Below are 24,946 nucleotides of genomic sequence, written 5' to 3' on the forward strand. Positions count from 1 at the left end.
TGTTTTCCAAAGTTGCCAGTTACTACTTTTCATTTTTGTTTTCCTAATATTTCAAGGAAGAGGTTTACCTAATAATAGTCATACATTACAGTTAAGCATTTACCTTTCCTCTGTTTTGAATCATATTGCTTATACTTCGGCACTAATCTTAAGACTTAGAGGACTCACAGTAGAATTCATGTTGCAAACATTTAAATGAAATGAGTCCATTCCAATCATATTCCTTTAAATCTCTAAAATAGGAACATTATCCAACTTAACATTTAATTGAGCAAAGCTAATCTGTGCACACAGCATAAATTAGGTATTGTCAGCAAGTTTACAGTATGAATAAAATACAGGAACCTGACAGAGAACATCTCCTTTGTCTAGAGTCCTCCATAATTGTGGCATTTAGTTATGTGGAGAACTTCCACGCCATATGTTTTAACAAATACTTCAGGTCATAAGGGCATGTATAATGGAAGGACATAATTAAAGTTTAATCTGTTCGGTAAAAAGGCACCATTAGTTACTCTAGTCAATTTGTAGGGTTATTAATTGGTTCTGGAAACATGTCAAGGTACTAATTTAAATGGATTTTTTTTCCCTAATTGTCTAGACGGCCCCTCGACCACACACCGCCCCAGGAATTATGCAGCCTCCACTTCGATTACAGCCTCTTCCCAGGCATCGTACAGCAGGAACTGTTCCAAAGATCACTCCAGGGTCCAGATCCAAAACCTCACGGCTGGAAACTGAAGCTCCTTTTCCCCTTAGGGTAAACATTATTCCTTCAAGGAATATCTTTTATTCTTGATTAGAATATTAGATTATCACAGTATTTAAGATGCTAGATTTAATTAATCTACTCAATGACATTTGTATTGTGTACTTATTAAGCACTTATGATGTTCTATTTAATTATCTTACTCAAATGGGAAGGACTATAATTTCCACCTGAGTGAGCAAAAAGAGTAAGGAATAGGTGTAATAAGGTAAAGTGATCTCATTAATTTGAAGGGTTGTATGAAAAACAAAGAGGACCTTTTTATAGAGAGATATGACTTCTGTGAGAATAAAACCCAGTGTTGACTGCTTTTACATTTTAAATGCATGAAACCTAGAAAATGAAACTTTCTAAGAATAGGTTTGCATTTGCATGCTGACTTATTTTACCATCAGTGTATGAAATTGCTTCAAGTTTGACTCTGGAGAACGTTGGGTATAGAAGGAAAAGAATGTCCATCTTTTTTAAAACGCTGAATTAATCACACACAGGAGCTTGACTCTGCTTCTCTTTCAAGGTTATATGTGACTCAGGTAATTTCAGTTATTTTAATAGAGCACAGAAGGAGGCATAATAATCATAAAAACGAGTTCCTTAAACAGGGAGATATAACTAAGACATTCAGTAATTAGGGAGGGTATTTTTTGGGGGGTGGGGAGGGGATTGTTTGTATTTCTAGCACAAAGAAGAAACATTGGCAGCTTAAGAACCTGTGTCATAATACAATAGTCATTATGTTCAAATGGGTGAATTTAGTTCCATTCCTTTTTTAGGAAACATAATATACATGAAATTAAGGTATTTTTATTTAACACTGACAAAGACTATCTTGACACTAAGGAATTAATTCATACAAATGATTGTCTCATAGTAAGAGTATAAATATAACTCTAAAAATGAAAACTAATATTTTAATCTATTTACTGTGGTTTTCAGATTACATATCACTTTTTACAAGCCTCATTATAATTTAATAGTAGTTTATCAGAAAACAGCAGGGGAAATTAAACCAAAAGTGGTGGCACATTTTCTAGGGAAGACTTCATAGAGTTAGGAACTTATTGGGTCATAAGTCAATTAGGTTGATGCTTTCCAGAATCTGGTCTCTACTTAGAGACCTAGACATTTCCTGTTTCAGCTAGTGTTCAGGAATGGTCAGGTCCTGAGAGCTGTCTCGGCTAACTAAAATTACTCATAATGACCTAGTTTTTCTCTATATAGTAAACTGGAATGAGAAGCAAAATCATAATCAGGGACCATTAATCCACAAGATATCAAATAATCACAGTTTGTAGAAGCAGCATGCCTCCCCCTGTAGGCAGACTTACATGGGAAGCCGTGTCACAATGAGATCATGGAGTCAGAATGAGCAGATGTGGAATGGAATGTTACTGCATCAGGCTTAGATGGCATGATGCACCTAGCTCATTTTAGGAATGGGATGCCAAAGGTTCCAGAAAACTCAAAGGTCTTTGGCTCAAACCCCCTGTATGCTCCAAGAATAACTTTGCCAATAGGACTAGAAATATTCAAAGTCCAATGGGTGATACATCCTCTACCCTAGATAGTACTTGGTTGCGCACTTTCCATGTTTTCCAAGGTGACTATATTCTTTTCTATGCTCCTATAAGTATTATTTTACTATTCTACTTTGATAGGCACATTTTCCTGTAAGATATGTGGATACTATCTATCAGGTAATATTCAAGTTCTGTTGGCTAGGGAGGGATTTGTTTTTCTTTCAGGTGATTTTCCATATCTGCTCTTAACCACTGAATGGATTTATTAATTAAATTTACATAGAGATTTTTATTTTTCTGTTTTTAAGTTGGGGGATGTGAATGATTGAGGGACAGGCATTTAATGGTAACTTACATGGCTAACAAGATTGAGATCAATCCATATTAATTTAAACTAGCTAAACTTACACTTTTCATTCAATAAATATTTATTGGATACTTACTGCTCTAAGCATTGGTGATATATCAATTATCAAGGCAGGCAAAAGTCTCTAACTTACTAGATTTTATATTATAATGTACATGGGAAAAAGATAATTCATCTAATTTTTTTCAGTGGTATTGATGATAAAAATGATTTAATATAAAATCAGACAAGAAATTCCTAAAAAATAATGCTCTGCATGACTGATGAATATTTAGTGAGCAACCACTAAATTTGTATTGCTTTCTTAAAGATTAAAGAAGGATGTGGTATGCTTATGGGAATTGTTCAAATGTGTAACAGATTTAAGCAGGTTGATCTTTCTAAATGTCAGGAGTGAGGGTTTTTGATTTAGGTAAAAACAATTTGGTAAAAAACATGCTGGTTGAAATCCAATTGAGTAAAAATAATGACTTGATTGAAAATGATTATCCTTAGGATGAGAGTTTCTCATGCACTATTGATAGAAATAGAAATTGGTACAACTCTTGTGAAAGCAATATGGAAATATCTGTCAACATTTTAAATGAACATGGTCAAGCATTTTAACATATAGGCAATTTTCCCCAGGAATAAACACGTGTGAAAAAAATAAATTCAAGAATATTTAGTAATATAATAGTGAACAATTATAAAAATATCTACAAATATAATAGGATATTGTTTTAAAATGTTATAATATATTAAAGTATATTTAAAATAATAAGGTAGAATTTTTGTATTGTCATGAAAAGATGTTCAAGATGTTTTGGGCTAAATATGTGAGGTAAGAAACAGCATGATAATTTTTAAAAAATGATCAGACCATTTCTAAATAAGATATGTAATTGACTGATAACTACTTAGAAATTAAAATCTCCCAACCTCTCAAAGTTTTCTATTTATATATTTTATTGTTATTATTTTTACTTATCTAATTTATATTTGTTATTAAAATATCAATGCATACCATTAAAGAAAAAGGAAAAATGTAGAAAAAGTAAAATGAGAACATACAACCTGCAGTATGAACCATTCCAATAATTCTAAACTTCTTGGATAATTCTGTTTAAATCCCTCTCTGTTCACATAAATGTCGTCTTCAATCAAAATATTTATGACATATATCTTTATTTGACCTGATTTTATGAATTTGTAATGAGAAATATTTGGAGAATGATTTTACTTTCTTAAAAAAAAAAACTTCACTATTTAAGCACCTCAAAATTAAGAATAAATTGACTGAAAAATGATTTTAAAACCATGCCAAATAAATTGGATAAAAATGATTAAAGGTGACTGAAAGTTCAGAAAACTATTCATAGGCACAAAAATAATCAATTTTTGAAAATCTAAAGATTCAAATATACCTGAACAAAGTGACATAATTATTGATTATAACTTTAGTGCTTTATAATTGTTGAGGTAATACATGTTGATCAAACTTTCAAATAATATAAATATCTCTCTATATAAAAGACTAATATGTAAAGTGACCCCTCAGGAGTTCGATCACTCGTTATGATATGCTCTGACAACCAGGGGGTGACACTGAATGAAGGAAGGCCCCAGCTGGCAGCCAGGGAAGGCAGGCCCCAGCCAGCAACCAGAAGGAAGGCCCTGATCACCGGCCAGGCCCAGGGACCCTGCCATGCACAAATTTCGTGCAGCGGGCCTCTAGTACATATATAAAATACGAAATGATGTCCTCCCCAAATATCCAAATCTCCATGAAAACGTTATGTTTAATTCTTCTAGATATCCCTAATTTTATCAAAGTTCACATATAAATTATTTAAAAGAAATGTAGGATTATATCACATAGATCTTTTTATGAATAGATGTACACAATTCTTTTTGAAGCCTGCTGAAATTCCATTATAAGAACAAAGAAAATTTAGTTGAACATTTTCCTATTGATGGACTTGATGTTCAGCTAAGTTTGCTATACATAATGTGTATTTGTGTGTGTGTACTAGTAAGTATGCTTACATTTCCATCAGTGTACTTGTGTAGTTGTCTTGGGTAGCATTTATTCTTATGGGTTGAGTTTCTAGGGGAAAATAAGCTGAATGGAGTCTTGGGTTAGCCTCTGTACTTGGTACCTTGATATTGTATTTTCCAGAACTACAATAATACCTGAATGGGTGAAATGAATATGAAAAAAGTGTCAAGACTCCCTTGTTAAGTAGACTCTTCAACCCTGCTTCAAAGTAAACACTTTAAATTTCTTGATTCCAAATTGTTTAACTATACTTATGTTTAGGGGTTGTTGAGGAAAAATCCCCAAAATACTCTAAAGATGCCATCATTGTATATTTGGTTTAAAAATACACTTAAATAATGTTAGAAATTCATAAAAACTTAATTTGCTATGGCTGCTTCAAACAAAATGGATTGTTTTGAGTTTGCCTATTTATATCAGTTGTGTTGCATTGCAATGTCAATCATACACTCTTCTCTAATTTAGGGTGACATTGAATCACCACTTAATTCTCTTTCACTGGTTCTTATGGCATGGAATGTGATTACAGGGCAAAAAGACAATGATGAAGCTCAGGAACTCCATGGACAATTCACAGGGAATGAAACAGTATCAACCTCTGAAGTTTAACAGTTACATGATGCCTGTTCCTCCTCGGCCTCCTTCCCCGAATGGAAAAATCACAAGGGAAAATAGATCTGAAACATGGAGAAGGAGAAGATTTCGGCCAACCACTGCTCCAAATGGCTTAGTACCAGCCTCTGCCGGGGTGATTATGGAATCAAGTTTTTGTTTATTAATTTAGCATTGCATTGTTAAATTTCTAGATTTGCAGTAAAAGAATTTAAAGAAATCAAAGGCTAAATGACTTGAACAAAGAAATATAATACTTTATTAATGTAATTGTAAGCTTGAATGAATCTGCAATCAAATGTTTGAGAAGTGCAATTCAGAAACTAATTGCACAATTGAATAAAAAAAATCTAGTGAATCTTGAGATCAAATTTAGTTTGTACTATAACCCATTTCCAAATTTTTTATTATTTTGGAAATTTAATTTATTACTTATTTGTTTCCTTAAATTTGCTCATTCAATCACACGTCAGAAACATTTTAACATTTAATTTTAAAAAATTCAGCAACTTAAACATAAAATCAATATACTATATAAAATGACTTTTAGTAAGCTTTTAATAATCACTTCTAGTGATGGCAAATTATTTTATAACACTTAGAAAAAAATTCATTTCAATTTTCTTCAAAAACATTGTACTTTGATGTACTCATTTCCTCAAAATACTGATGAATAGTCCTAAGACCAGTAAGCCTTTATGTATTGTATATACAGGCTATTATGAAGGCAAGATATCTCTTAATTTTTATTGTATAGATATACAACTAATTGTAATTATATGTAACTTTTGTGATTAGCAGGTAGCTGGGTCAACATTTACTGAAAGAGAATCAGGGAATGTAGTACCAACATGCACATAGACTTCATGTTATCTCTTTAAAACCAACATCACTCTTGTTTTTTAAATTATTATGGTGGTAAAATTGGTGTACAAGATCATATATATTATACTTCAGGAGCACATTATAATTTTATATTTGTATACATTGCATAGTGTTCACTACTATAAGTCTAGTTATCATCCATCACCATACAATTGATCCCCTTCAACCATTTCATCTTTCTTCCAAGACTCATCCCTACTAGTAACCACCAATATGTTTTCTGTATCTATAAATTTGTTTTTGTTTTATTCAGTTCTTTTTAGATTCTACATATAAATTAAATCATATTATATTTATCTTTATCTGTCTAACTTTTTTCAAGATCTATCTGCATTGTTGCAAATGGCAATTTTCCTTCTTTTTTACGGCTGAGTACTATTCCAGTGTGTGTGTGTGTGTGAATGTATGTATCACATTTTCTTTAATTATTCATCTGTTGGTGGGCCCTTATTGTCTTGACTATTATAAATCATGCTGCATATCTCCTTTTAAACTAGTTTTTTTTTATTTTTTATTTTTTTTATTCTTCAGATAAATATCCAGAAGTTGATTAGCTGGTTCTAACCTTAACTTTTTGAGGAATCTCCATACAGTTTTTTTATAGTGGCCACAATAGTTTACATTCTCACCAAGAGTGTATGCGGATTTTCTTCTTTTCACATTATTTCCAATACTTGTTATTTGATGTTTACAGATGTGAGGTGATGTTTAATTGTGGTGTTTATTTGCATTTCCCTGATAATTAGTGATGTTGAACATCTTCTCTTGTGCCTGTTGGCAATTTATAGTATTCATGGGAAAAATGTCTGTTCAAATAGTCTGCCCATTTTATAATTGGGTCATTTGTTTTTATGTTGTTGGGTTATGTGAACTTTTAATTTCAGATATTAACCTTTTATCAAATAAACTAGAGGCCCAGTGCACAAAATTCATGCACAGGGGTGGGGGGGGGGGGGTCCCTCAGCCTAGCCTCTCCAATATGAGACATCCCTCTCACAATCCAGGACTGCTGGCTCCTAACTGCTCACCTGTCTGCCTGTCTGATAGTCTCTAGTTGCCTCTGCCTGCAGGCCTGATTGGCACTAACTGCCTCTGCTTGCCAACCTGTTTGCCCCCTAACTGCTCTGTCCTGCTGGCCTGGTGGCCCCCTAACTGCTCTCCCTTGCCAGTCTGTTGCCCCTAACCACCTCTGCCTCAGCCACCACCATATTGGCTTCATTTGGAAGATGTCCAGTCTAATTAACATATTACCCTTTTATTAGTATAGATGATTTGCAAATATCTTCTCCCATTCAATAGGTTCCCCTTTAGTTTTGTTGATGGTTTCCCTTTCTGTACAAAAGCTTTTTAGTTTGGAATAAACCCATTTGTTTATTTTTGCTTTTGTTTTTCTTGCCTTTGGAGTCATATCTAAGTATTAAAACAAGGAACTTATCAAGGACCTTAACACCTATGTGTTTTTTTCTAGGAATTTTATATTTTCAGTTCTTACATTTTAAATCCTTAATCCATTTTAGATTAATTTTTGTATACAATGTGAGATAGTAGTCTAGTACCGTGTTTCCCCGAAAATAAGATATCCTCTGAAAATAAGACCTAGTGCATGGAAAGATAAGACATCCCCTGAAAATAAGACCTAGCGCAACTTTGGGAGAAGAAATTAATATAAGACACTGTCTTATTTTTGGGGAAACAGGGTATCTTTTGCATTTGACCATCCAGTTTTTCTAGCACCATTTATTGAAGAGATTGTCCTTTGCCCATTATATTTTTACTCCTTTGTTATAAATTAATTCTTTATATTTGTGCTAATTTATTTCTGGGCTCTCTATTCTGTTCCATTGATCTGTGTTTCTGTTTTTATGTTAATATCATACTGTGTTGATTTCTATAGCTTTGTAATATAGTTTGAAGCTAGAAACCATGATACCTTTAGTTTTGTTCTTAAAATTGCTTTTGTTGTTTTGGATCTTTTGTATTTCCACACAAATTTTAAAAGTATTTGTTTTAGTTTTGTGAAAAATGCCACTATAACCAAACTCATTCTTAAATGCTTTATTTATTCTTTGTCTACATCTTATTCTTGTCATCTATACTCACCAGTGACTTTCTCCAAAACTCGGGACTATGTTCCTCATGCTTGTTCAAATTTCCTCCTTTCTATTTCTTCCCAATTCTCTTCCCTTGGTCCAGTCTTTGAGGCACAGGCTCCACCCTGTCTCCTTGACCTTATCCTTTTCCATTGTCCATAGCACCTAACGTTGTCTGTCATTCTCCTTCCTAAATGGTATTTTTGTTCTCTCTTTAATATTCATCTCTGTCAATCAACAACCCCGGGCCTTATATGAAGTTACCAAATCCTTTCCTCACATTCTGTAGCCTTAGACTTCTGTTTTCTCCTTTCCTTCTGAAAGTTCTCGAAGAGTAGTATAGTTGAGTCTAACAAACAACCCCAGGCAACTCAGCTTCTAACAACAAAGTTTATTTCTTATTCTCATTATTATCTGTTGTTGGTCAACTGTAATTCTGGGACCTAGACTCAAGGGGTTGTCCCTTCATGGGGTATGTGGTCTCATGGACAGCAGAACCATGGAATTCTTTGAAGATTCCACTCATAACTGACACGTGTCACTTGCACTTGAGCTCTAGTACCAAATGACATTAATAGTCAGAAGTATCATCCTCTCACACAGATTATGGTTAGATATTGGAGCAATAATAAAATCTTCCACATCTACCAACTTATTGTGAACCCATTACCTGCTGGTCCCCCAGGCCAACAAACATACTGTCTTTAGGATGTGGTTCCCACTTAGCAAATATAGTGGCTTCCTTATCATCCTCACTTGGTGGCAGCATTTGATTTTTTAATGTTAAAGTATATTTCTGAGATAAACTCTACTGTTCATCCTTTAAAGAAAGTTTAAATGTCTCATAAACCATAAGAATATATAAAATTTATATGTATAAGTAAAACAACAATAATCAAGCAAACACTCATGTTCACACAATGACTTCTGAACAAAGTAGAATGTTACTGTCATGTTCTCAACCCCTTGGTCCTGAGCTATCACATCCCTTATTGCTTCCCAGAGCAACTCCCATACTGACATCTGTGTTAACCAAGTCCCTGCTTTTCTTTGGAGTTCTATCACTTATATTCAGTAATCTTCAGAAATAAGCTCAAACCTAGCATTGTAACAAAATGATAATATTCCTGGAGAAAACAGGCTAAATAGAGTTTTTGAGTCACAGTCTGGGATTGGTGTACATTTTTATAATAGTTTTAAGAACTTCTGCGGAATTCAAAGCCAGGTCATGAGTGTGTCTTAATAAAATGGGGCTCACCAGAGACAGGCCATCTAGAGAAGTCCTCCTGGAGCCAGCTAGTAGACATACATAGGATGTGGTCAAGTGAATGAGCTGTAAACTGAAACAGAGGTGACAGTGGCAACTGAGGCAACTTCTCTTGGACATTCTGCCCTGAAGTTGGAAATGCAGCAGTATGGCATCCACACCAGCCTTGCTTTGAGAGACCTTAGCATGTCTTTCTCTTGAGTCACAAGGCTTCAGTTTGCCCTGGTCTTAAAAAACAAAACAACAAACAACAAGAAAACTTAAAAAATATGACACCTTGTGTTCTCTCTTTTCAAAATCCCTAGCTTGGGAATGTGGGAACTACTAAACTGATGCTCTAATATTCTTAGCTTTTCTCTTTAATTTTCTGTCTTTTGTCTTTTTGTTCTACTCGCTAGGAGATTTCTTCAATTTAATCTTCCACACATACTGCTGAGTTTTTCCTTCTACTGCCTTATTTTAATTCTAAGTACTCCTTTTGTGTTCCTTGAATGTTACTTTAAAAAGCTTCTTATTCTTGTTCTGTATGATTTTGATTCTTTGCTATTTGTGGAGACTTGCTTTATAGGCTAATATATGTTCAAATTTTGTAAAGAATGTGCTTCTCTAAATGTTGGGATCAGCATTCTATAAATGCCCAATAATAAGAAATGTAAATTGTCATTCATATTATTATTTTATGTTATTAGCATTTAAAAAGAAATCTGTGTGGTCCCCCAGTTTCTGAATTCTAATGATCACTCTCTGTAATTTAGATTTATCGCTTTCTCCTTGTTTTGTTTGGTAAATGTAAAGTTCTGTTTTGTAAATGTTCAAAACATCTTATGTGCTCTCAGAATTAGGGAATTAGGGTTACTCTAATTTATTGGTGATGTGATTTTTTTTTTTTTGTCATTAAAAAAAGATCTTTATTACTTACTACTTTTGGCCTTAAAACCTATTTTGGCTAATAATTCTTTTCCTTATTTTCTTTAGATAAGTATTGTATTTAATATATATTACTTTTACTTTCTGTACATTTAAACTTTAGGCTTGTTACATGTATCTTTGCAACATATGGGTGCTCTATGTTTATTTTAGGCTGAGAATCTCTGTCCCTTTAATAAGTAAATTTAGTCCAATTACATTTATTTTATTTGGTAGTGTATTTAGACTTACTTCTGTCATCTTAGTTTTTATTTCCTATTTATTCTATTTTTTTAGATAGTAGCATTAGATGCTTTCATTGATTCTTCCTTGAAACTTCCCTCTCTTGCCTTCCATGCCATTCTATTTTAATGCTGCTTTGCCATCTGCTTTTATCTCTTTCTCCTTTGTGTCTCTCTGCCTCACCTCTTAATCTAGCCATCAGCATGGCTTAGGTCTTGACAAATTATTATTATTATTAAATATGTATTCCTCTTCCCAAATGGCTTTGAAAGCTGTCTAGGTGTCTCTTGGATTTTTCATTAGCTCTTGGTTCCTGGAGTATAGAATAAAGTTGGCATAATGGGGTGACTCTCATGTACTTTTACTTTTAGTACTTGGATATATTTTATTTTGGTGTAGAACTGGTTTTTAAAGGGGAGGTGACTGTCATGATTAATTTACACATTAAATTCACTCTTTTATTTTATGACTACCACCCCAAAGCATTCTTTATTTTTTTAAAAAAAATGTATTTGTATTGATTTTAGAGAGGAAGGAAAAGGAAGACAGAGATAGAAACATCAATGATCAGAAAAGATCATTGATTGGCTGCCTCTTCCATGCCCTATAGTGGGGATCAAGCCTGCAACCTAGGCATGTGCCCTGACTGGGAATCAAACTATGACCTCCTGATTCATAGGTCAACAGTCAACCGCTGAACCACTCTGGCTGGGACCCCAGCATCCTTTAAATGCTCTTTAAAGGGAAAATATCCTTTAAAAGGGGGCGAAAAAAGGTAGAAGGCAAAGAAACACAGCTTGCTGGTGGCCCATCATTGGTTCCTCTATGAATGTGTAGAACATGGTCCCTGGATTCTGTGATCTGTGTCCCTGGGGGCTGATGCATGGAGCCAATCGATGAGGTGTGGTAGATCTCACAGCACAGCACATTGCTTCTATGTCCTGTTGCTTTGTTTTAGAACTTGCTTTTACAGAATCTATGAGACTAGTTAGAATTTCCTTTGAGGCTTCTTTCACCCTTTTGAAGATTCTTGTGTTCTCACTCAGGATTGCTGGTTCACCTACACTATACAGCAGACTACTGAAGAGGTGGATGGTCACATAAATAGTGTTTGTAAGTGTGAAAATACAGGCTTTCAGATAAGACCTGTTTAATCATCATCTTTATCAATTTAAAGAAGTCTTTTTTAAATTTTATATGATTTGTGAAAAAGAGGGCAAAGAACTTCTCCTGGCAAGAACTGATTTGTATATTTTTAAAATACCGTGTCTTTAAATTCAATAAGTTTTTTATACTTACAGCACTTCTCATTTGAATGAGCTACCTTTCAAGAGCCCAGCAACCAAATATGGCAAGTGGCTGCATCTCAGACAACATAGCTCTATACCTTAGCAATGGCTCATATATATGGTAATCCTTTTTCATCCTCACTACTATGTCTTCAGTTCAGATGCTGGCTACCTAACTCTTAACCAGGCTATTGCAATCATCAACATACTTATATCCTGGCTCTAAATCAACAAATAGCTCAATTTAGCTTTTATTGATAATGACAAGCCCTATACTAGGTGCCGAGGCTACCAACATAAATAAGATCAAATCCTTGTTCTTGGAAACATTGCAGTTTAACAAGAGAGACAGAAATATCTGCAATTAACCATGATACATTGTGATGAGAACAAGCATAGCAGTATAAATAAAGCACAATGGGAACACAGGAAGAAAATAGTCATTCTGAATGAGGAGATTGGAGAGTGCTTCAGAAAGAAGGTGGCATTTGGAATGGGCTTTGAAAGATGAGTAGGAAGCTAGCATATAGAATGAGGGAGCAGCGTCTGAAAAAGCAGAAAGGGGAAAAAGTAAGGGAAGTCCATCTCAGTATTAGCAGATTCTACATAATGATGTTAACGTCAACTCTGTGAAGTGCCTCTCAGCATGCTTCTTTCCTGCTTAAACCCCTCATTACTTCTCTTCCTTAATGAGAGCAAGTATATATTTTTTTTTGCTTGGTTGTTTTAAAATGTAGGTTTTATTGTGATTCCGGTATATTGAGATCCATAGATCAGGAAATGATTGCTTTTGAAGAGACAAGTTGTCACTTGAGTCCCAAAGAGAAGGGGACATGCCATGGATTAGTTAGGGTTCTATCCAGAACATTTGACTACATATCTGGGCATCGTGGCCCAGCTAAGGTGACAAAGGTAACCATCACACCATGTCACACAGGGCAACAGAGGACAGCACCAGGGTCAGTTGGGAGGCTGAGGGAGTGTGAGGAATATATAGGCAAGAGCCTTGGTTATGTTTCTGAGAAATGGAACCAGATGGCAGGGTAAGCAGCCTTAGGATTGGGTAGCATGAATACTTTTGGCAGACTCTGAGGTCTAAGGGCTGTCCTGAGTTGTCTGGTGCCTGATCCTGGGTGATTAGGGTTGGGGAATATTGGCCTGGAGTTTGAGAGCCAGATAGAGTCTACCTGGAACAATTCAAATTAATGCTCATTTTTTTTCCAGCATGTGTCCTAGATTGGATTATAAATTCTACAGTGCCCTAGTCGGTTTGGCTCAGTGGATAGAATGTCAGCCTGTGGACTGAAGGGTCCCAGGTTTGATTCCAGTCAAGGGCTCCTCCCCTGCTTGATCCCTGGTGAGGGTGCGTGCAAGAAGCAACCAATCAATGTGTTTCTCTCACATCGATGTTTCTCTGTCTTTCCTTCTCTCTTCCATTCTCTCTAAAAGTCAATGGAAAAATATCCTTGGGTGACAATTAAAAGATAATAAGAAGATAAAACAGATAAAATATATATATTTACATAAATAAATAAATAAATAAATAAATAAATAAATAAATACATTTTATGGTCACCCTACTAACTAGAAGTTTATTGCAGTGGTCCAGGTAAGATTTTAGGATGTCCAGAGTTCATCAGGGCTTGGCTAAGTGGCTGGAAAGGAATTGCTGCCCAACACTGCCAACAAGTACACGCTCTTCGACATCTATAGAAATCTTTTATATCCACCCCACACAGGCCTGGGCAGAGAGTCAGGAGATCCCAGTGGGGGTTTGTTTTATCAATTAAGTGCTAAATATTACAAATACATAAAGGCTAACTCCTTAACCATTCAAGGGTCTTGCTGTTTGCCAGCACAGATTGTAATTGCCTGAGATTTCAGAAAAGAAATGCGAAGGAAAATCATAAGCAACTGAAGAGGAAGTCAGAAAGATAACGCTTAGCTGATCAGGTCCATGAGGCCTTGCTGCTCTTCTTAACGTGGAGCTGAATTTTTATGGACATTTTTGTTGTTGTTGTTAATCCTCACCTGATGATATTTCTTCCCTTCCCCCTCCCTCATGTATTTTAAAGAGAGTGAAAGGGGTAGAAGGGAGACGGAGAAAAATACAGAGGTAAACGTCAACGTGAGAGAGGCACATGGATTGCTTGCCTCCCAATGAGCCCTGATCAGGGCTGGGAATCAAGCCTGTGACTGAGACACATGCCCTTGACCGAAATCAAACCTGCCACCCTTCAGTCTGAAGTCCAACACTCTAACCACTGAGCAAAATTAGCTAGGGATGGAGGGTTTTGCCTCTTGCTTGAGGATAGCAGAGAGGGCCACGAAAGCTTGTCAAAATTTCATCAGTCTGCGGTCATTCTAACCTTGGAAGACAGTAAGTACAGAGGCAATTTAGTCAGCTGAAAGAAACAGTTGTTTCCTTGTACACATATTTAATCATGAGCTGTCATTTGGGCCTCTCATTAGAACCCAGAAAGGTTATTTGGTGACAATAATTGGGGATTTCAACTAGACCCAGGGGGAAAAAAAAGATGTTGCTATCAGGAATACATTTTAGCAGAGACAAGAATATGAATAAGAGTAAATGAAAAGGGAGAAGAGGTGTTAAGTTGTTTTATTTTAAATGTTCTTCTAGTTCTCATTTTGCATACAGAGGCAGGCTTTGCCTCACTCCAATCCCACCCTTACCTTGTATTTATATAGTGCTCATCTACCAGAGGCTCACAGGGCAGCCTCCGAAGCCGTGTCCCTCTAGAAAGTATTGCTTAACAAAAGGGGGATGTTCTTATTTCATCCGTCATGTCATGAAATGTTCCAGTGGGAGCTTGGAGCCGGATTTGCCTTAGGCTGGTGGTTTTGCGTTGGGCTGCACACATGGATGTCACACTCCACACGCCCAGGCAAGAGGACACGTGCCATCATTTTGCAATGAGGAGCTAGCCCTGCTGTCATCCCTTTGCTTTTGACTGTGACTCGGGGACCTGTTTCCGTTTACCTTCATGGCGCTTGATGTTCCTGAAATATTTCTGTTGGGAAGTTCTGTGTGTCCACAGGCAAGACAAGTTGCTTAAATTTTAAACCTCACAGCCCTGCTCTATACTTTTCACACTATTATTTATAGAATTCCATTTATCAGATTTACTTCCTCTGGTTTTTGCTTCAGAGAAATAGAATTGAAGTAGAAAAGTCATCTGAGGTAGAAGGGGATGGGTTTGAAGATGGAACTATTTTAGTAGTTACTTCAGAAATTTTTGTTACAGTTTTGCTATTCTTAAAAAAAAAAAAAAAAGCATGCTTCCAAGGCATCCGTAATTCAATGAAATCAAACTCAAATAATTGCCATGGATTCATTAAAAGTTGGTCTCATTTTCCATTTAGCTAAGAATTGATTTTTAGAAAAATGAAGTAGGTTTAAAGTAATGTTTGGTCTCTGTGTGATGCCTGCCAGAAGCCCAAAATATTCTAGGTCCTTTTAGAGTCTTTCAGTGAGCCATTCCTAATTCTCTGCCTCCTCCTCTTCTTCCTCTTTCTAATTGTCTTTCCTCATCTTCCTCTTGCAGATTAGGCAAACACTATGCTCATTCACTATTGTAAAAAAATACTTTAGAATATTTAGGGAAGTTAAGGAATAGGACATTTCTTTTAACTTCTAGCATTTAAGTTGTTTTATCTTATAAATTATTCAAATTGGTCAAGGACAGAGAATATCAGATATGATGTTTATGAGGTGGTCTTTTGTTGTTGGGTATATTTGATATTTAAAATAATATTAATAATGTTGATTGTCATTTAATTAAATGCCTCCTGTGAAACTGGATAATCCCAGGCACATAACATACATTATCGTAATCCTCTGAGTGACCACAGAAGGATTAAAATGTGGGCATCAGAATAAACTCAGGTGTCATTGCTGGAGTGTTAAGCGCTCAATTATAAAACCAATTGTTAAATCACAATCACAATTGTTAAGTCAGTTCAAAATAGAACAAAATTATGTCACCAAAATTTAATTAATTTGATTTGTTGTGGTTGTTTTTTGTTTATTTTTTTGAGAACCAGCTCAAAGAGCAACGAGCAGTTTCCCATTATCATCCTTGACATTATGGTATATGTAAAACACACACACGCGTGCACCTAAAATAAAGGTGACAAATTTTGCATAAGTCTTAGCATTTAATTAAAAATACAAAGCCAAAATGTATATGTTATAACTGCTAGAGAGATGTAATGGGCTTCACTTTTTGAGCCCTGTGAAGATTGACATTTTATAAAGGTTTTGTTGCTGGGTACCTAAAAATAGACTTTTCTATTCTTTATATTACAATGTCATCACACTCTGTTAGAGGTTAAGTAGTTAACAAACCCCCTTTTTTATTTATTTTAGGATTCAAGAAGGATTAATAAAACACCACTGCATAGTAATGCAGTCATTACAATGATCTATTTAGGGAAGACTACGCACCTAAGTTTTGATTACCCAGACTTCCGAGATGAAATAAAAGTTTGTCAACAGCACTGTGGTGGAGAAAACCTTTGTGTCTACAGAGGCAAACTACTTGAAAAAGGTACACATACAATGTGAATTCTTTTTAAGTACTTGAAGTTAATGTCATAGGTAAACTATTGTTGATATCAGAATGACTTCAATTTCTCTATGCGATTATGTATAGCCAGGGACTTATAAACAGCTGCCTCAAAGTGAATCTGGATTTACTGCTCCGTGATTAAAACTGGAGCAGCAATTACTCCGACAGATTGTGAAAGAAAGAACTTGAAGTGATTTAACCCAGTAACAGATTAATTTGGGGGATAGAGATATATGATCATTAAAATGTTGCACAAATAAACTGTCCCCAAATTACAAGTTAATTATTTGGCTTGCCACAGTGAACTACATCATACGTTACTCCAAGAGAAAATATATAAAATTGGCAATTTGTTCTTTATAAGTATGTTGAGATAAAATCACAAACCCAATAAACTTTAGGGGGCATCACACCTAAATCACATGGTGCAGAATTCAGCCAAATGCATTTAATACATTTTCACTTTCATTTGATAATAAATCCATGTTTCTTAGTGTTGGGAAGGAAAACATTTTCTTCTACGCTTTTAAGTTCTAGCTGGAATAAGAATTAAATTGATGTGAGCTAGGTTAATAGGAGAAAGTAACCAAATTCAATTACATACATAGAGGGTGGAGGGGTTTCTATAAGAATGTGGGGCCCAGAGTCAAAGTGGGCAATTGAGGCTTATGTGTCTTTCTGAACGAAGAAGAAGGACTATGAGTCTAGGACTTCAAAGGGTACGAAGGCAATTCACAAGGAGTTGGAAAAGCAAAAGTTCAGTAAACAAAGTAAGAAATGTTTGCTAGGCCGTGCAAAGACAAGAGGAAACAATCAATTTTGATCTTGAGGCTCTGCTGAGTCTCCCAACCCCACCTACCAGTAGTACGTATTATATTAGAGTGACCTTTGGCAACAGCTCCATCTCTGGAACTGACCCTCTACCTGAATTGTTTCAGGCAGCGAGGGAGAAGGTCTAAGGTTCTTCCTGAATGCTTCCTTTCTTAAAAAGAATCAACTTAAAATAATCAATATCCCACTCTGGCCAGTGTGGTTTGATTGAGTGCCGTCCCATGTATGGAAAGATGGCCAGTTTGATTCCCAGTCAGGGTACATCCTCAGGGATCCAACCCATGTTTCTCTCCCTCTCTCCCTCTTTCTTCCTCTCTCTCTAAAGTCAATAAAAACATATTTAAAAATACTTTAAAAATAATCGATATTCCCAAATGACATATTTTGGTGGGATAAAATAATTTTTATATTGCATATAGAGTTTCACATATTTTACTTGAAGTCGTTTTTGTCTACTTAATCTGTGGGACAGCAGTTCAAAGGAAGAGTTGTTACAGGGTTATGCTATTGGTGATTTCCTTGCTTGAGAAACTCTTTTTAGAAGGTAATGGAGTTTTCACTAATTAAGAGAAATATTTATATGTGAGTAATTTTGATACAGACTTAGGGGTTCAGGGAGGAGTTGGAGGCAAGCATGGAGTTGTTGCTTTTGGCTTTTCTGTTTTCCCTCATCAAGAAAACAGTAATATTAATTTAAAAAATTTAAGTACTTAAAGAGAAACTATACATACTTAGGGATTAAATATTAAAACTTTCCAACATAAGAAAGGACAAACACTTGAATGGCAATTTTATTTTGTATTTTACTTTATAAAAATGTGTATAATTTATAAAAATAATGCTTAAGAATGCTGGAAATATTTCCCCCATTTTATATACTTGGCTGAGATAGAATTTACTTTTGCCTTATTTTTGTAGCATATGAGAGTTCCTTCCATTCTGTAGATGAGGACAATGAGCAGAGGCCAGAGGTAGAGGCTTCTCAAGGTCACACATCAGCTGTTGGCAGGGTCAAGAGCAGATGCAGCTTCTGACCAGGTGCAGGGCCTTTGATTAGTACTATCTAGCTCCAGTTAGCTATTCTCAGTAGCAAAGAGCTTCCTACATTCGCATAAGATGGGTATAATGACAGTTGGCATAGATACATGCATTCATTTTTTAAAAGTGTAACTTTCAACTATTAATTTAGAAGAATTGCTGGAATTAGCTGTGGTCTAAAATTGGAATTAACATAATAAAACTCTTCCTGGGTCTTAGATCACTATTGTAAAAACAAAATGCATATATAATGTCTGTTTGACTGCTGGAAAGCATGGTACATACAAATACAAAAGCAACAACACCACAGTAAGACTCAGCTGAATGGATTTCTAGGAGACGATACACTCTATGATTAACATGCCAAGTCAAAGGTTACGAGAGAGTGTTCCCTTGCTACGTGTTACTTTGCATACATACTGGTCCTGGGACTGTCTTTTTGTTATGTCATTGGACAGTCTTGAATTATAGGATGCAATGGGGACACAAGTAATTGAATCCCATCCACACAATAATTTTGTCTCAGCTTGTTCTTGATTGCCAGGAAAGTAATTATTCAAAATTGAAAAGTGTGGTGACTCAGAGTTGACTTGTGGTTCAGCAATCTTAGCAATTTAGCTGAACTGAAAAGAATCTGCCCTTTTTAAAAATCAAAGCTGAGTAAGATTCAATGAAATGTGAATAGGTTTTGAGAAGATTTCTGTTAGGGAAAGAAGACATTTAATGTTATGCTTGGAGCAGAAAACTCATTAAAAAAATGTGGCATTCATTAACTTGTCTCGCTTTTGGATGAGAAATAACAATAAAATTAATTATTTAATAGTGTGGCAAGTGCATCTTTTATTCCCATAGTACTGCATGATGTCGTGCGGTTTGATTTTAGACACCAAGCCGCACACTGATTGTTTATGTTGTCCACCGATGAAGCCGCCGAACATTTCTACAACTTGTGGATAATGCAGCTCTTTACAGGCCTTTTGATTTGCCACGTGCACCGTAATAAACAAGGCAAACCTTGGCCTCCTGGGTTCCTGTGGATACAAAGAACTGTTTCCTGACCCTCTTATAATCTCTTCCTTTTGGCCCCATTATCTCTCATTTCCAAACTGGGTTCTGTTGTAACTATTTGTGCATTCCCAAGTACTCCCCCTGCCCCCCAATCCATTCTCTCGTCTTTTTGTGTGATATTTCCTTTGTCTGCAATAGAACAATGGATTTGAAATTCAAAATAGGATTTGAAATTTAAATCTTCTCCATCTTTTAAGATTCAGAATAGAGCTGTGAAGCTTTCTCAGTTGACTCTGTTATCCATCTCTCTTGATGGCGACAGCTCTTATTCTATACTTAAAACCAAAGCATTTCATTGTACTGAGACTTATATTATTTTTCCCCTCCTTTTCCATTGTCATATATTGAGGGTTTTTTTGTTTAAAAAAGAGCTTTATTGAGTTGTAATTTACATTCTGTAACATTCACTCATTCTAAGTGTACAATTTACTAGTACTTTGGAATTTTGAAGCATTGTGCAACCATTATCTATCACAAACCAGCTTTAGAATATTTCCATTAGTTCTAAAAGCTTCCTTGTGCCCACTGGCAGTTAATTCCCAATTTCATAGCCAGTCTCAGGCAACCTCTGAAGATTTGCCTTTTCTGGGCATTTCTTATAAATGAAATTATATAATAGGTAGTGTTTTGTGTCTTGCTTCTTTCACTTAGCATAATGCTTTTGAGAGTCATCCATTTGTAGCATCTATCAATAGCTTCTCTGATCTTATGTCACTGAATATGTAGTTATCTATCCCCAGGTGATGGATATTTGCATTGTTTCCTCTTTTAGGACTATTATAAATCATGCTGTTACGAATATGCAAGTTTTTATATAGACGTCTGTTTTCATTTCTCTTGAGTAGATCCTAGGAGTGGGATTGATAGCTTTTCCCCCCTGAGTATGGGTCATACTTTCTTTTTCTTTATGTGTCTTTGGATTTCCTGATGAAAACAGAACATTTAAAATTACGTATTAGAGCAACTGTGGTTGCTGGATTTTGACATTTCTCTCTTGAAGATTATTGTTGTTGCTGTATGTTTAGTAACTTATCTGGACCAATTCTGTGAAATTCATTTCCTCTCTCCTTGGTATACACTGGTGATGTCTGTACTCATAGTTTTTTAAATTATATTTTTTAGTTTTTAGGCTAGTTTTTTAGGGTAGTCTTGGTGTCTTCATAGTTTATTGATCATCCAATGATTTATCAAAGGCCATGTTCAAAACTTTGAGCCAATAAAATCTCCACCTTGTGTAAGTGGATGTTTGCAGGTTTATTAGTTTCCTGAACTGGTGTAAAAAAAAAAATGTCCCTAAATTGGTGGCTTAAAACAATAGAAATGTATTCTCTCACAGTTTTGGAGGCCGGAGTCTAACACTAAGGTGTTAGTAGGTTCCTGTTCCCTCTAAAAGCTCTAGGCCCTATGGGAAAATCCTTCCTTGTCTCTTCTAACTTTTGTTGATTCCTGTAATACTTGGTATGCTTTGGCTTGTAGCTCTATTACTCCACTCCTTGCCCTATCTTCACCTGTCATGCTTCTCTGTATGTTTTTGTGTGTGGCCACTCTTCTTTTAAGGACATAGGTCATTGGAATGAGGGCAAAATTCAGGATGATCTCATCTTGATCCTTCACTAATTATATCTGCAAAGACCCTAGTTTCCAAATTGGCTCACATTCTGAGGTCTAGGAGGTCATGAATTTTTAGAGGGCAATGTCCATCCTGCTATAGTGGATTCAAGAGTATAGGCAGGGGAGGGAGGGGGGGTAAGCGATCAACCAAAAGACTTGTATGCATGCATATGAGCATAACTAATGGACACAGACACTATGTGTGTGTGTGTGGGGGGAGGGTGAGGGCATGTGTGGGATGGCCAGGAAGAGGTCAATGGATGAAAAAAGGGACATATGTAATACTATATGTAATACTGTAAACAATAAAGAATTAAAAAAAAAAGAATAAAGAGATATAAGTTGACATTCCAAACAATAACAAAGAAAGAGTACATTCAAAGTTCAGGCCATTTCAGGTCTGCTCCAACTCTGATTTTCCACCAGCCATCTTATGTTTCCTTTATTCATGGATGCAAACTCCCAGTTGGCTAGGGATGTGTGAATAGGTTGCACCTATTCCAAACCGTGCCACTTTCAGTTAGCCGAGGATGTGTATAAAGTTTACTGAATGTGTGAAGAAAAGGGACAATTTCTCTCTTGCCTTCTTTGGTTCTTTGGGCTGGTCAAATAATTAAAATAACACAAGATAGGTTAAAAGGATTAAATCTAACACATACATTCAGGGAATCTGCACAAACATAGGAGATTCCAAAGATAGTTAGGCAAGATAAGGTATATATATCATTCTGGACTAAGGGAAGTAAGGCAATTCAACAGGTAGATGAAAAGAGTTAATTTTGGGTAAATAAATGTTTGTGGGCCATGCAGAAACAATGGGACAGAAAGAAGACTTTAATCAAAATGGACCTTGTTAGCTTCATCCCTGTCTGTTATATCTAGTTCATATTCAACTATAGTTATGTATGATGATAGTTTTCTTACTGAGCAGGTCCTCTAACATCTTTTAGGAGGAATGTGAAAATTCTTTCTGAGTCTTTTTTCCCCCGTAAAATAATCCTTATGCCACAGAGACACATTTTGGGGTGGCAAATTTTGCTTCCTTACAAGTGCATCTATGATTGCTTCATTACCTATATCCCATGGTTGAATTTTCAGCTAGCCCACTGGCCTGATGCTTGCCCTAATCAGAGCTACAGTTTCAGGCTGGCAAAACCCAGGTGTTTCTATGTTAGCTTGCCTCTGAGCTTGCTACTTATTAGTGGAAGAGCCACTGGCCAAGGTTATTTTGCCTTCTGCTCCAAATCAAGTCAGCTCCCGCTGACACTGAAGCTGCTGGTTATTTATGGCCTGCCCTACCCTGTTAGAACTGCAGTGATGAAATAGTGGCAGGTGAGAGGGATGCGAGCAGCTCCAGGCAAGGATGCCGCAGATCTCCACTCCTCTTACCAAAAGTTCAGTAAGTTTTCATGAATAACTGCTGCTCAGTTTAAGCCTTTGGTATATTTTCAGAGACACCATTTTAAGAAGAGCGGATTTGGTGACCTCACTCTAGAAGTCTGATATATTCATTTTGTCTCTCCTGCCAAATTATAATTTGTTGAAGGAGGAGACCACAATTGATGTTTCCCCCCCCCAGTATTTTTGTTTCTCCTTAGTGCCTAAATAGTGCTGCCCATCTTGATCCTTCACTCATTATATCTGCAAAGACCCTGGTTTCCAAATCGGTTCATGTTCTGAGGCACAGGTGTCAAACACAAGGCCCTCGGGCCAAATCCAGCCCGCCAGCCCTTGCAATGTGGCCCGCACCGTGCTGTCATCACTGCACTCTGCTGTCAGTTTATGACATTGTCAGTTTATGACTGTTCAGTAAACCATTCGGCCCGCGATTTAGGCTGGATTTTAGATTTTGGCCCCTTCTCTGATTGAGTTCGACACCCCTATTAATCTGAGGTCTAGGAGGCCATGAATTTTTAATTGTATTTTTAAATGAATAACTACATTTTGTAAATATTACAGAATGCTTTCCAATATTGCACTGCATATAACCTTTAAGACTTCTCTGTGAAGTGGGTAGACTGGGTCCCCCCCTCCACTTCACTCCCTCACCACTCCTCCTGTCTTCTCTATTTCATAGATGAGGATTCTGAAATTGTCAGTCTTCTTTCCACTACTCTAGGTAGAAACCATCAAGTCAGGGTTGGGAAATGACACTAAAATTTAAAATATAAAATCCTATATAATAAAAGGCCAGGCACCATAAGTGAAATCATCAGAACAGCCAGAGACCAGAACCACCACAGCCCCTCGCTGGGCTGGCCCCACCCCCAAGCAAGCAGTTAGGGCGATCAGGTAGGCATACCAGTGGTTAGGGGTGATCAGTATGCAGGCAAGTGGTTAGGGGCAATCAGGTAGGCAGGCCAGAGGTTAGGGGTGATCAAGTAGGCAGATGGCCCTTTGCAGAGCTGACCCTGCCCCCCAGCAAAGAAAGAGGGGGGCCCAGGTCACCTTCGGTGACTCTGTGGCAGGTGATCGCACCACAGAGAGAGACCCAGGCCAGCCAGGCCATCGCACCCCATGCCTATCATCTGCAGAGGGAGGCCAGCAGTGGCAGGAGAGGGGGGACAGTGCTGCACAGATGGCAGTCAGTGGCAGCAGTGGGAGTGGGGCCAGCTTCCTACAGCCAGGGAAAGGAAAGCCCCAATAGGCTCTGATCTCAGACCAGGCTTTGGGATCCTACCTGAGGAGTCCTGGATTGTGAGAGGGTGAAGGTCAGGCTGAGGGACCCTCCCCCTCCTGCCGAGTGCACAATATTTTGTGCAGAGGCCTCTAGTTATAAAATAATTAACAAGGGAATAAAGGCAGAGGGTGTCAATTCTTGTTCAGTGTGCTTGGGGGGAAAAAAAAAGGAATGGAATAATAAGTGGATGTGCTCTCCAGTCACACAAGTACCAAATGGCAGAGCAGTCACATCCAGAAGTTGATGCCCTGTGCCCAGCACTTCCTCCCGGGCTGGGAACTGCGGTGTCATGAATCACATGAATCATGTAAATGCCCCATTCAAGTTTTTGTAATGAAATATTTTTGGTCACCACTAAGGAGACCAAAAACCATAAAGACAATTGGATTTTAAAATTTTCCTTAACTGGTCAGGCTCAATGGGTAGAGCGTCGGCCTGCAGACTAAAGGATCCTGGGTTCGGTTCCAGTCAAGGGCACATGCCCTGGTTGTGGGCTCAATCCCCAGTGGGGCGTGTAAAGGAGGTAGCCAATCAGTGATTCTCTATCATCATTGATGTTTCTCTCTCTCTCTCTCTCTCTCTCTCTCTCTCTCTCTCTCTCTCTCTCTCTCTCTTCTTCCTCTCTGAAATCAATAAATCTATTGCAGCTTAGTTTCTTCAGACACTATCACTTCAACTTTCTCTTTCCTAGTTTATCTAATTTCACATCACAAATACTAATGCACAAGTGACAAAATTACTTTCTCAATAACTCAGTTCTTTACTAGATTTATTTAGCATCTGATTCATATTTCCTTTTACAGGCATGATGTGGTATATATGTAGTCTCTCTCTAGGTGATTGTGAAATAATTGAGTTAAAATAAGAACTCACTAATTACTTATTGGGGGCCTCCTCTGCCACAGTCCTGGGATTAGGGGAAACAAAGATGAGTATGACCAATTTCAGCTCTCATGGATTTCATAAACAGGTAGGGCAGCAAACCACTAGAGCAGGGTTCTCAAAGTGATCTCTGGACCAACAGCATAAGCCTCACCTGGCAACTTGATAGACATGCACATTCTTGAGCCCTACTGAATCAGAAACTGTGATTTCCGGGTGATTCTGATGTATATGGAAGTTTGAGAACTGCTGGTG

General features: G+C 36.8%; 1 protein-coding gene across 1 annotated transcript in view; it reads left to right on the top strand.

The window, feature by feature from the left end:
• Positions 1 to 24,946, top strand: part of ERICH3 (glutamate rich 3) — a 104,030-nt gene that overhangs the window by 38,787 nt on the left and 40,297 nt on the right. Inside the window, exons 6-8 of the mRNA XM_084873890.1 lie at positions 602 to 760; positions 5,227 to 5,445; positions 16,380 to 16,560. Of these exons, the coding sequence (XP_084730016.1) occupies positions 602 to 760; positions 5,227 to 5,445; positions 16,380 to 16,560 (559 nt within the window). The remainder of the gene's footprint in view (positions 1 to 601; positions 761 to 5,226; positions 5,446 to 16,379; positions 16,561 to 24,946) is intronic.

The sequence above is a fragment of the Pipistrellus hanaki genome (genome assembly GCF_964339955.1).
Source record: "Pipistrellus hanaki genome assembly, chromosome: 2".
Lineage (NCBI taxonomy): Eukaryota > Metazoa > Chordata > Mammalia > Chiroptera > Vespertilionidae > Pipistrellus > Pipistrellus hanaki.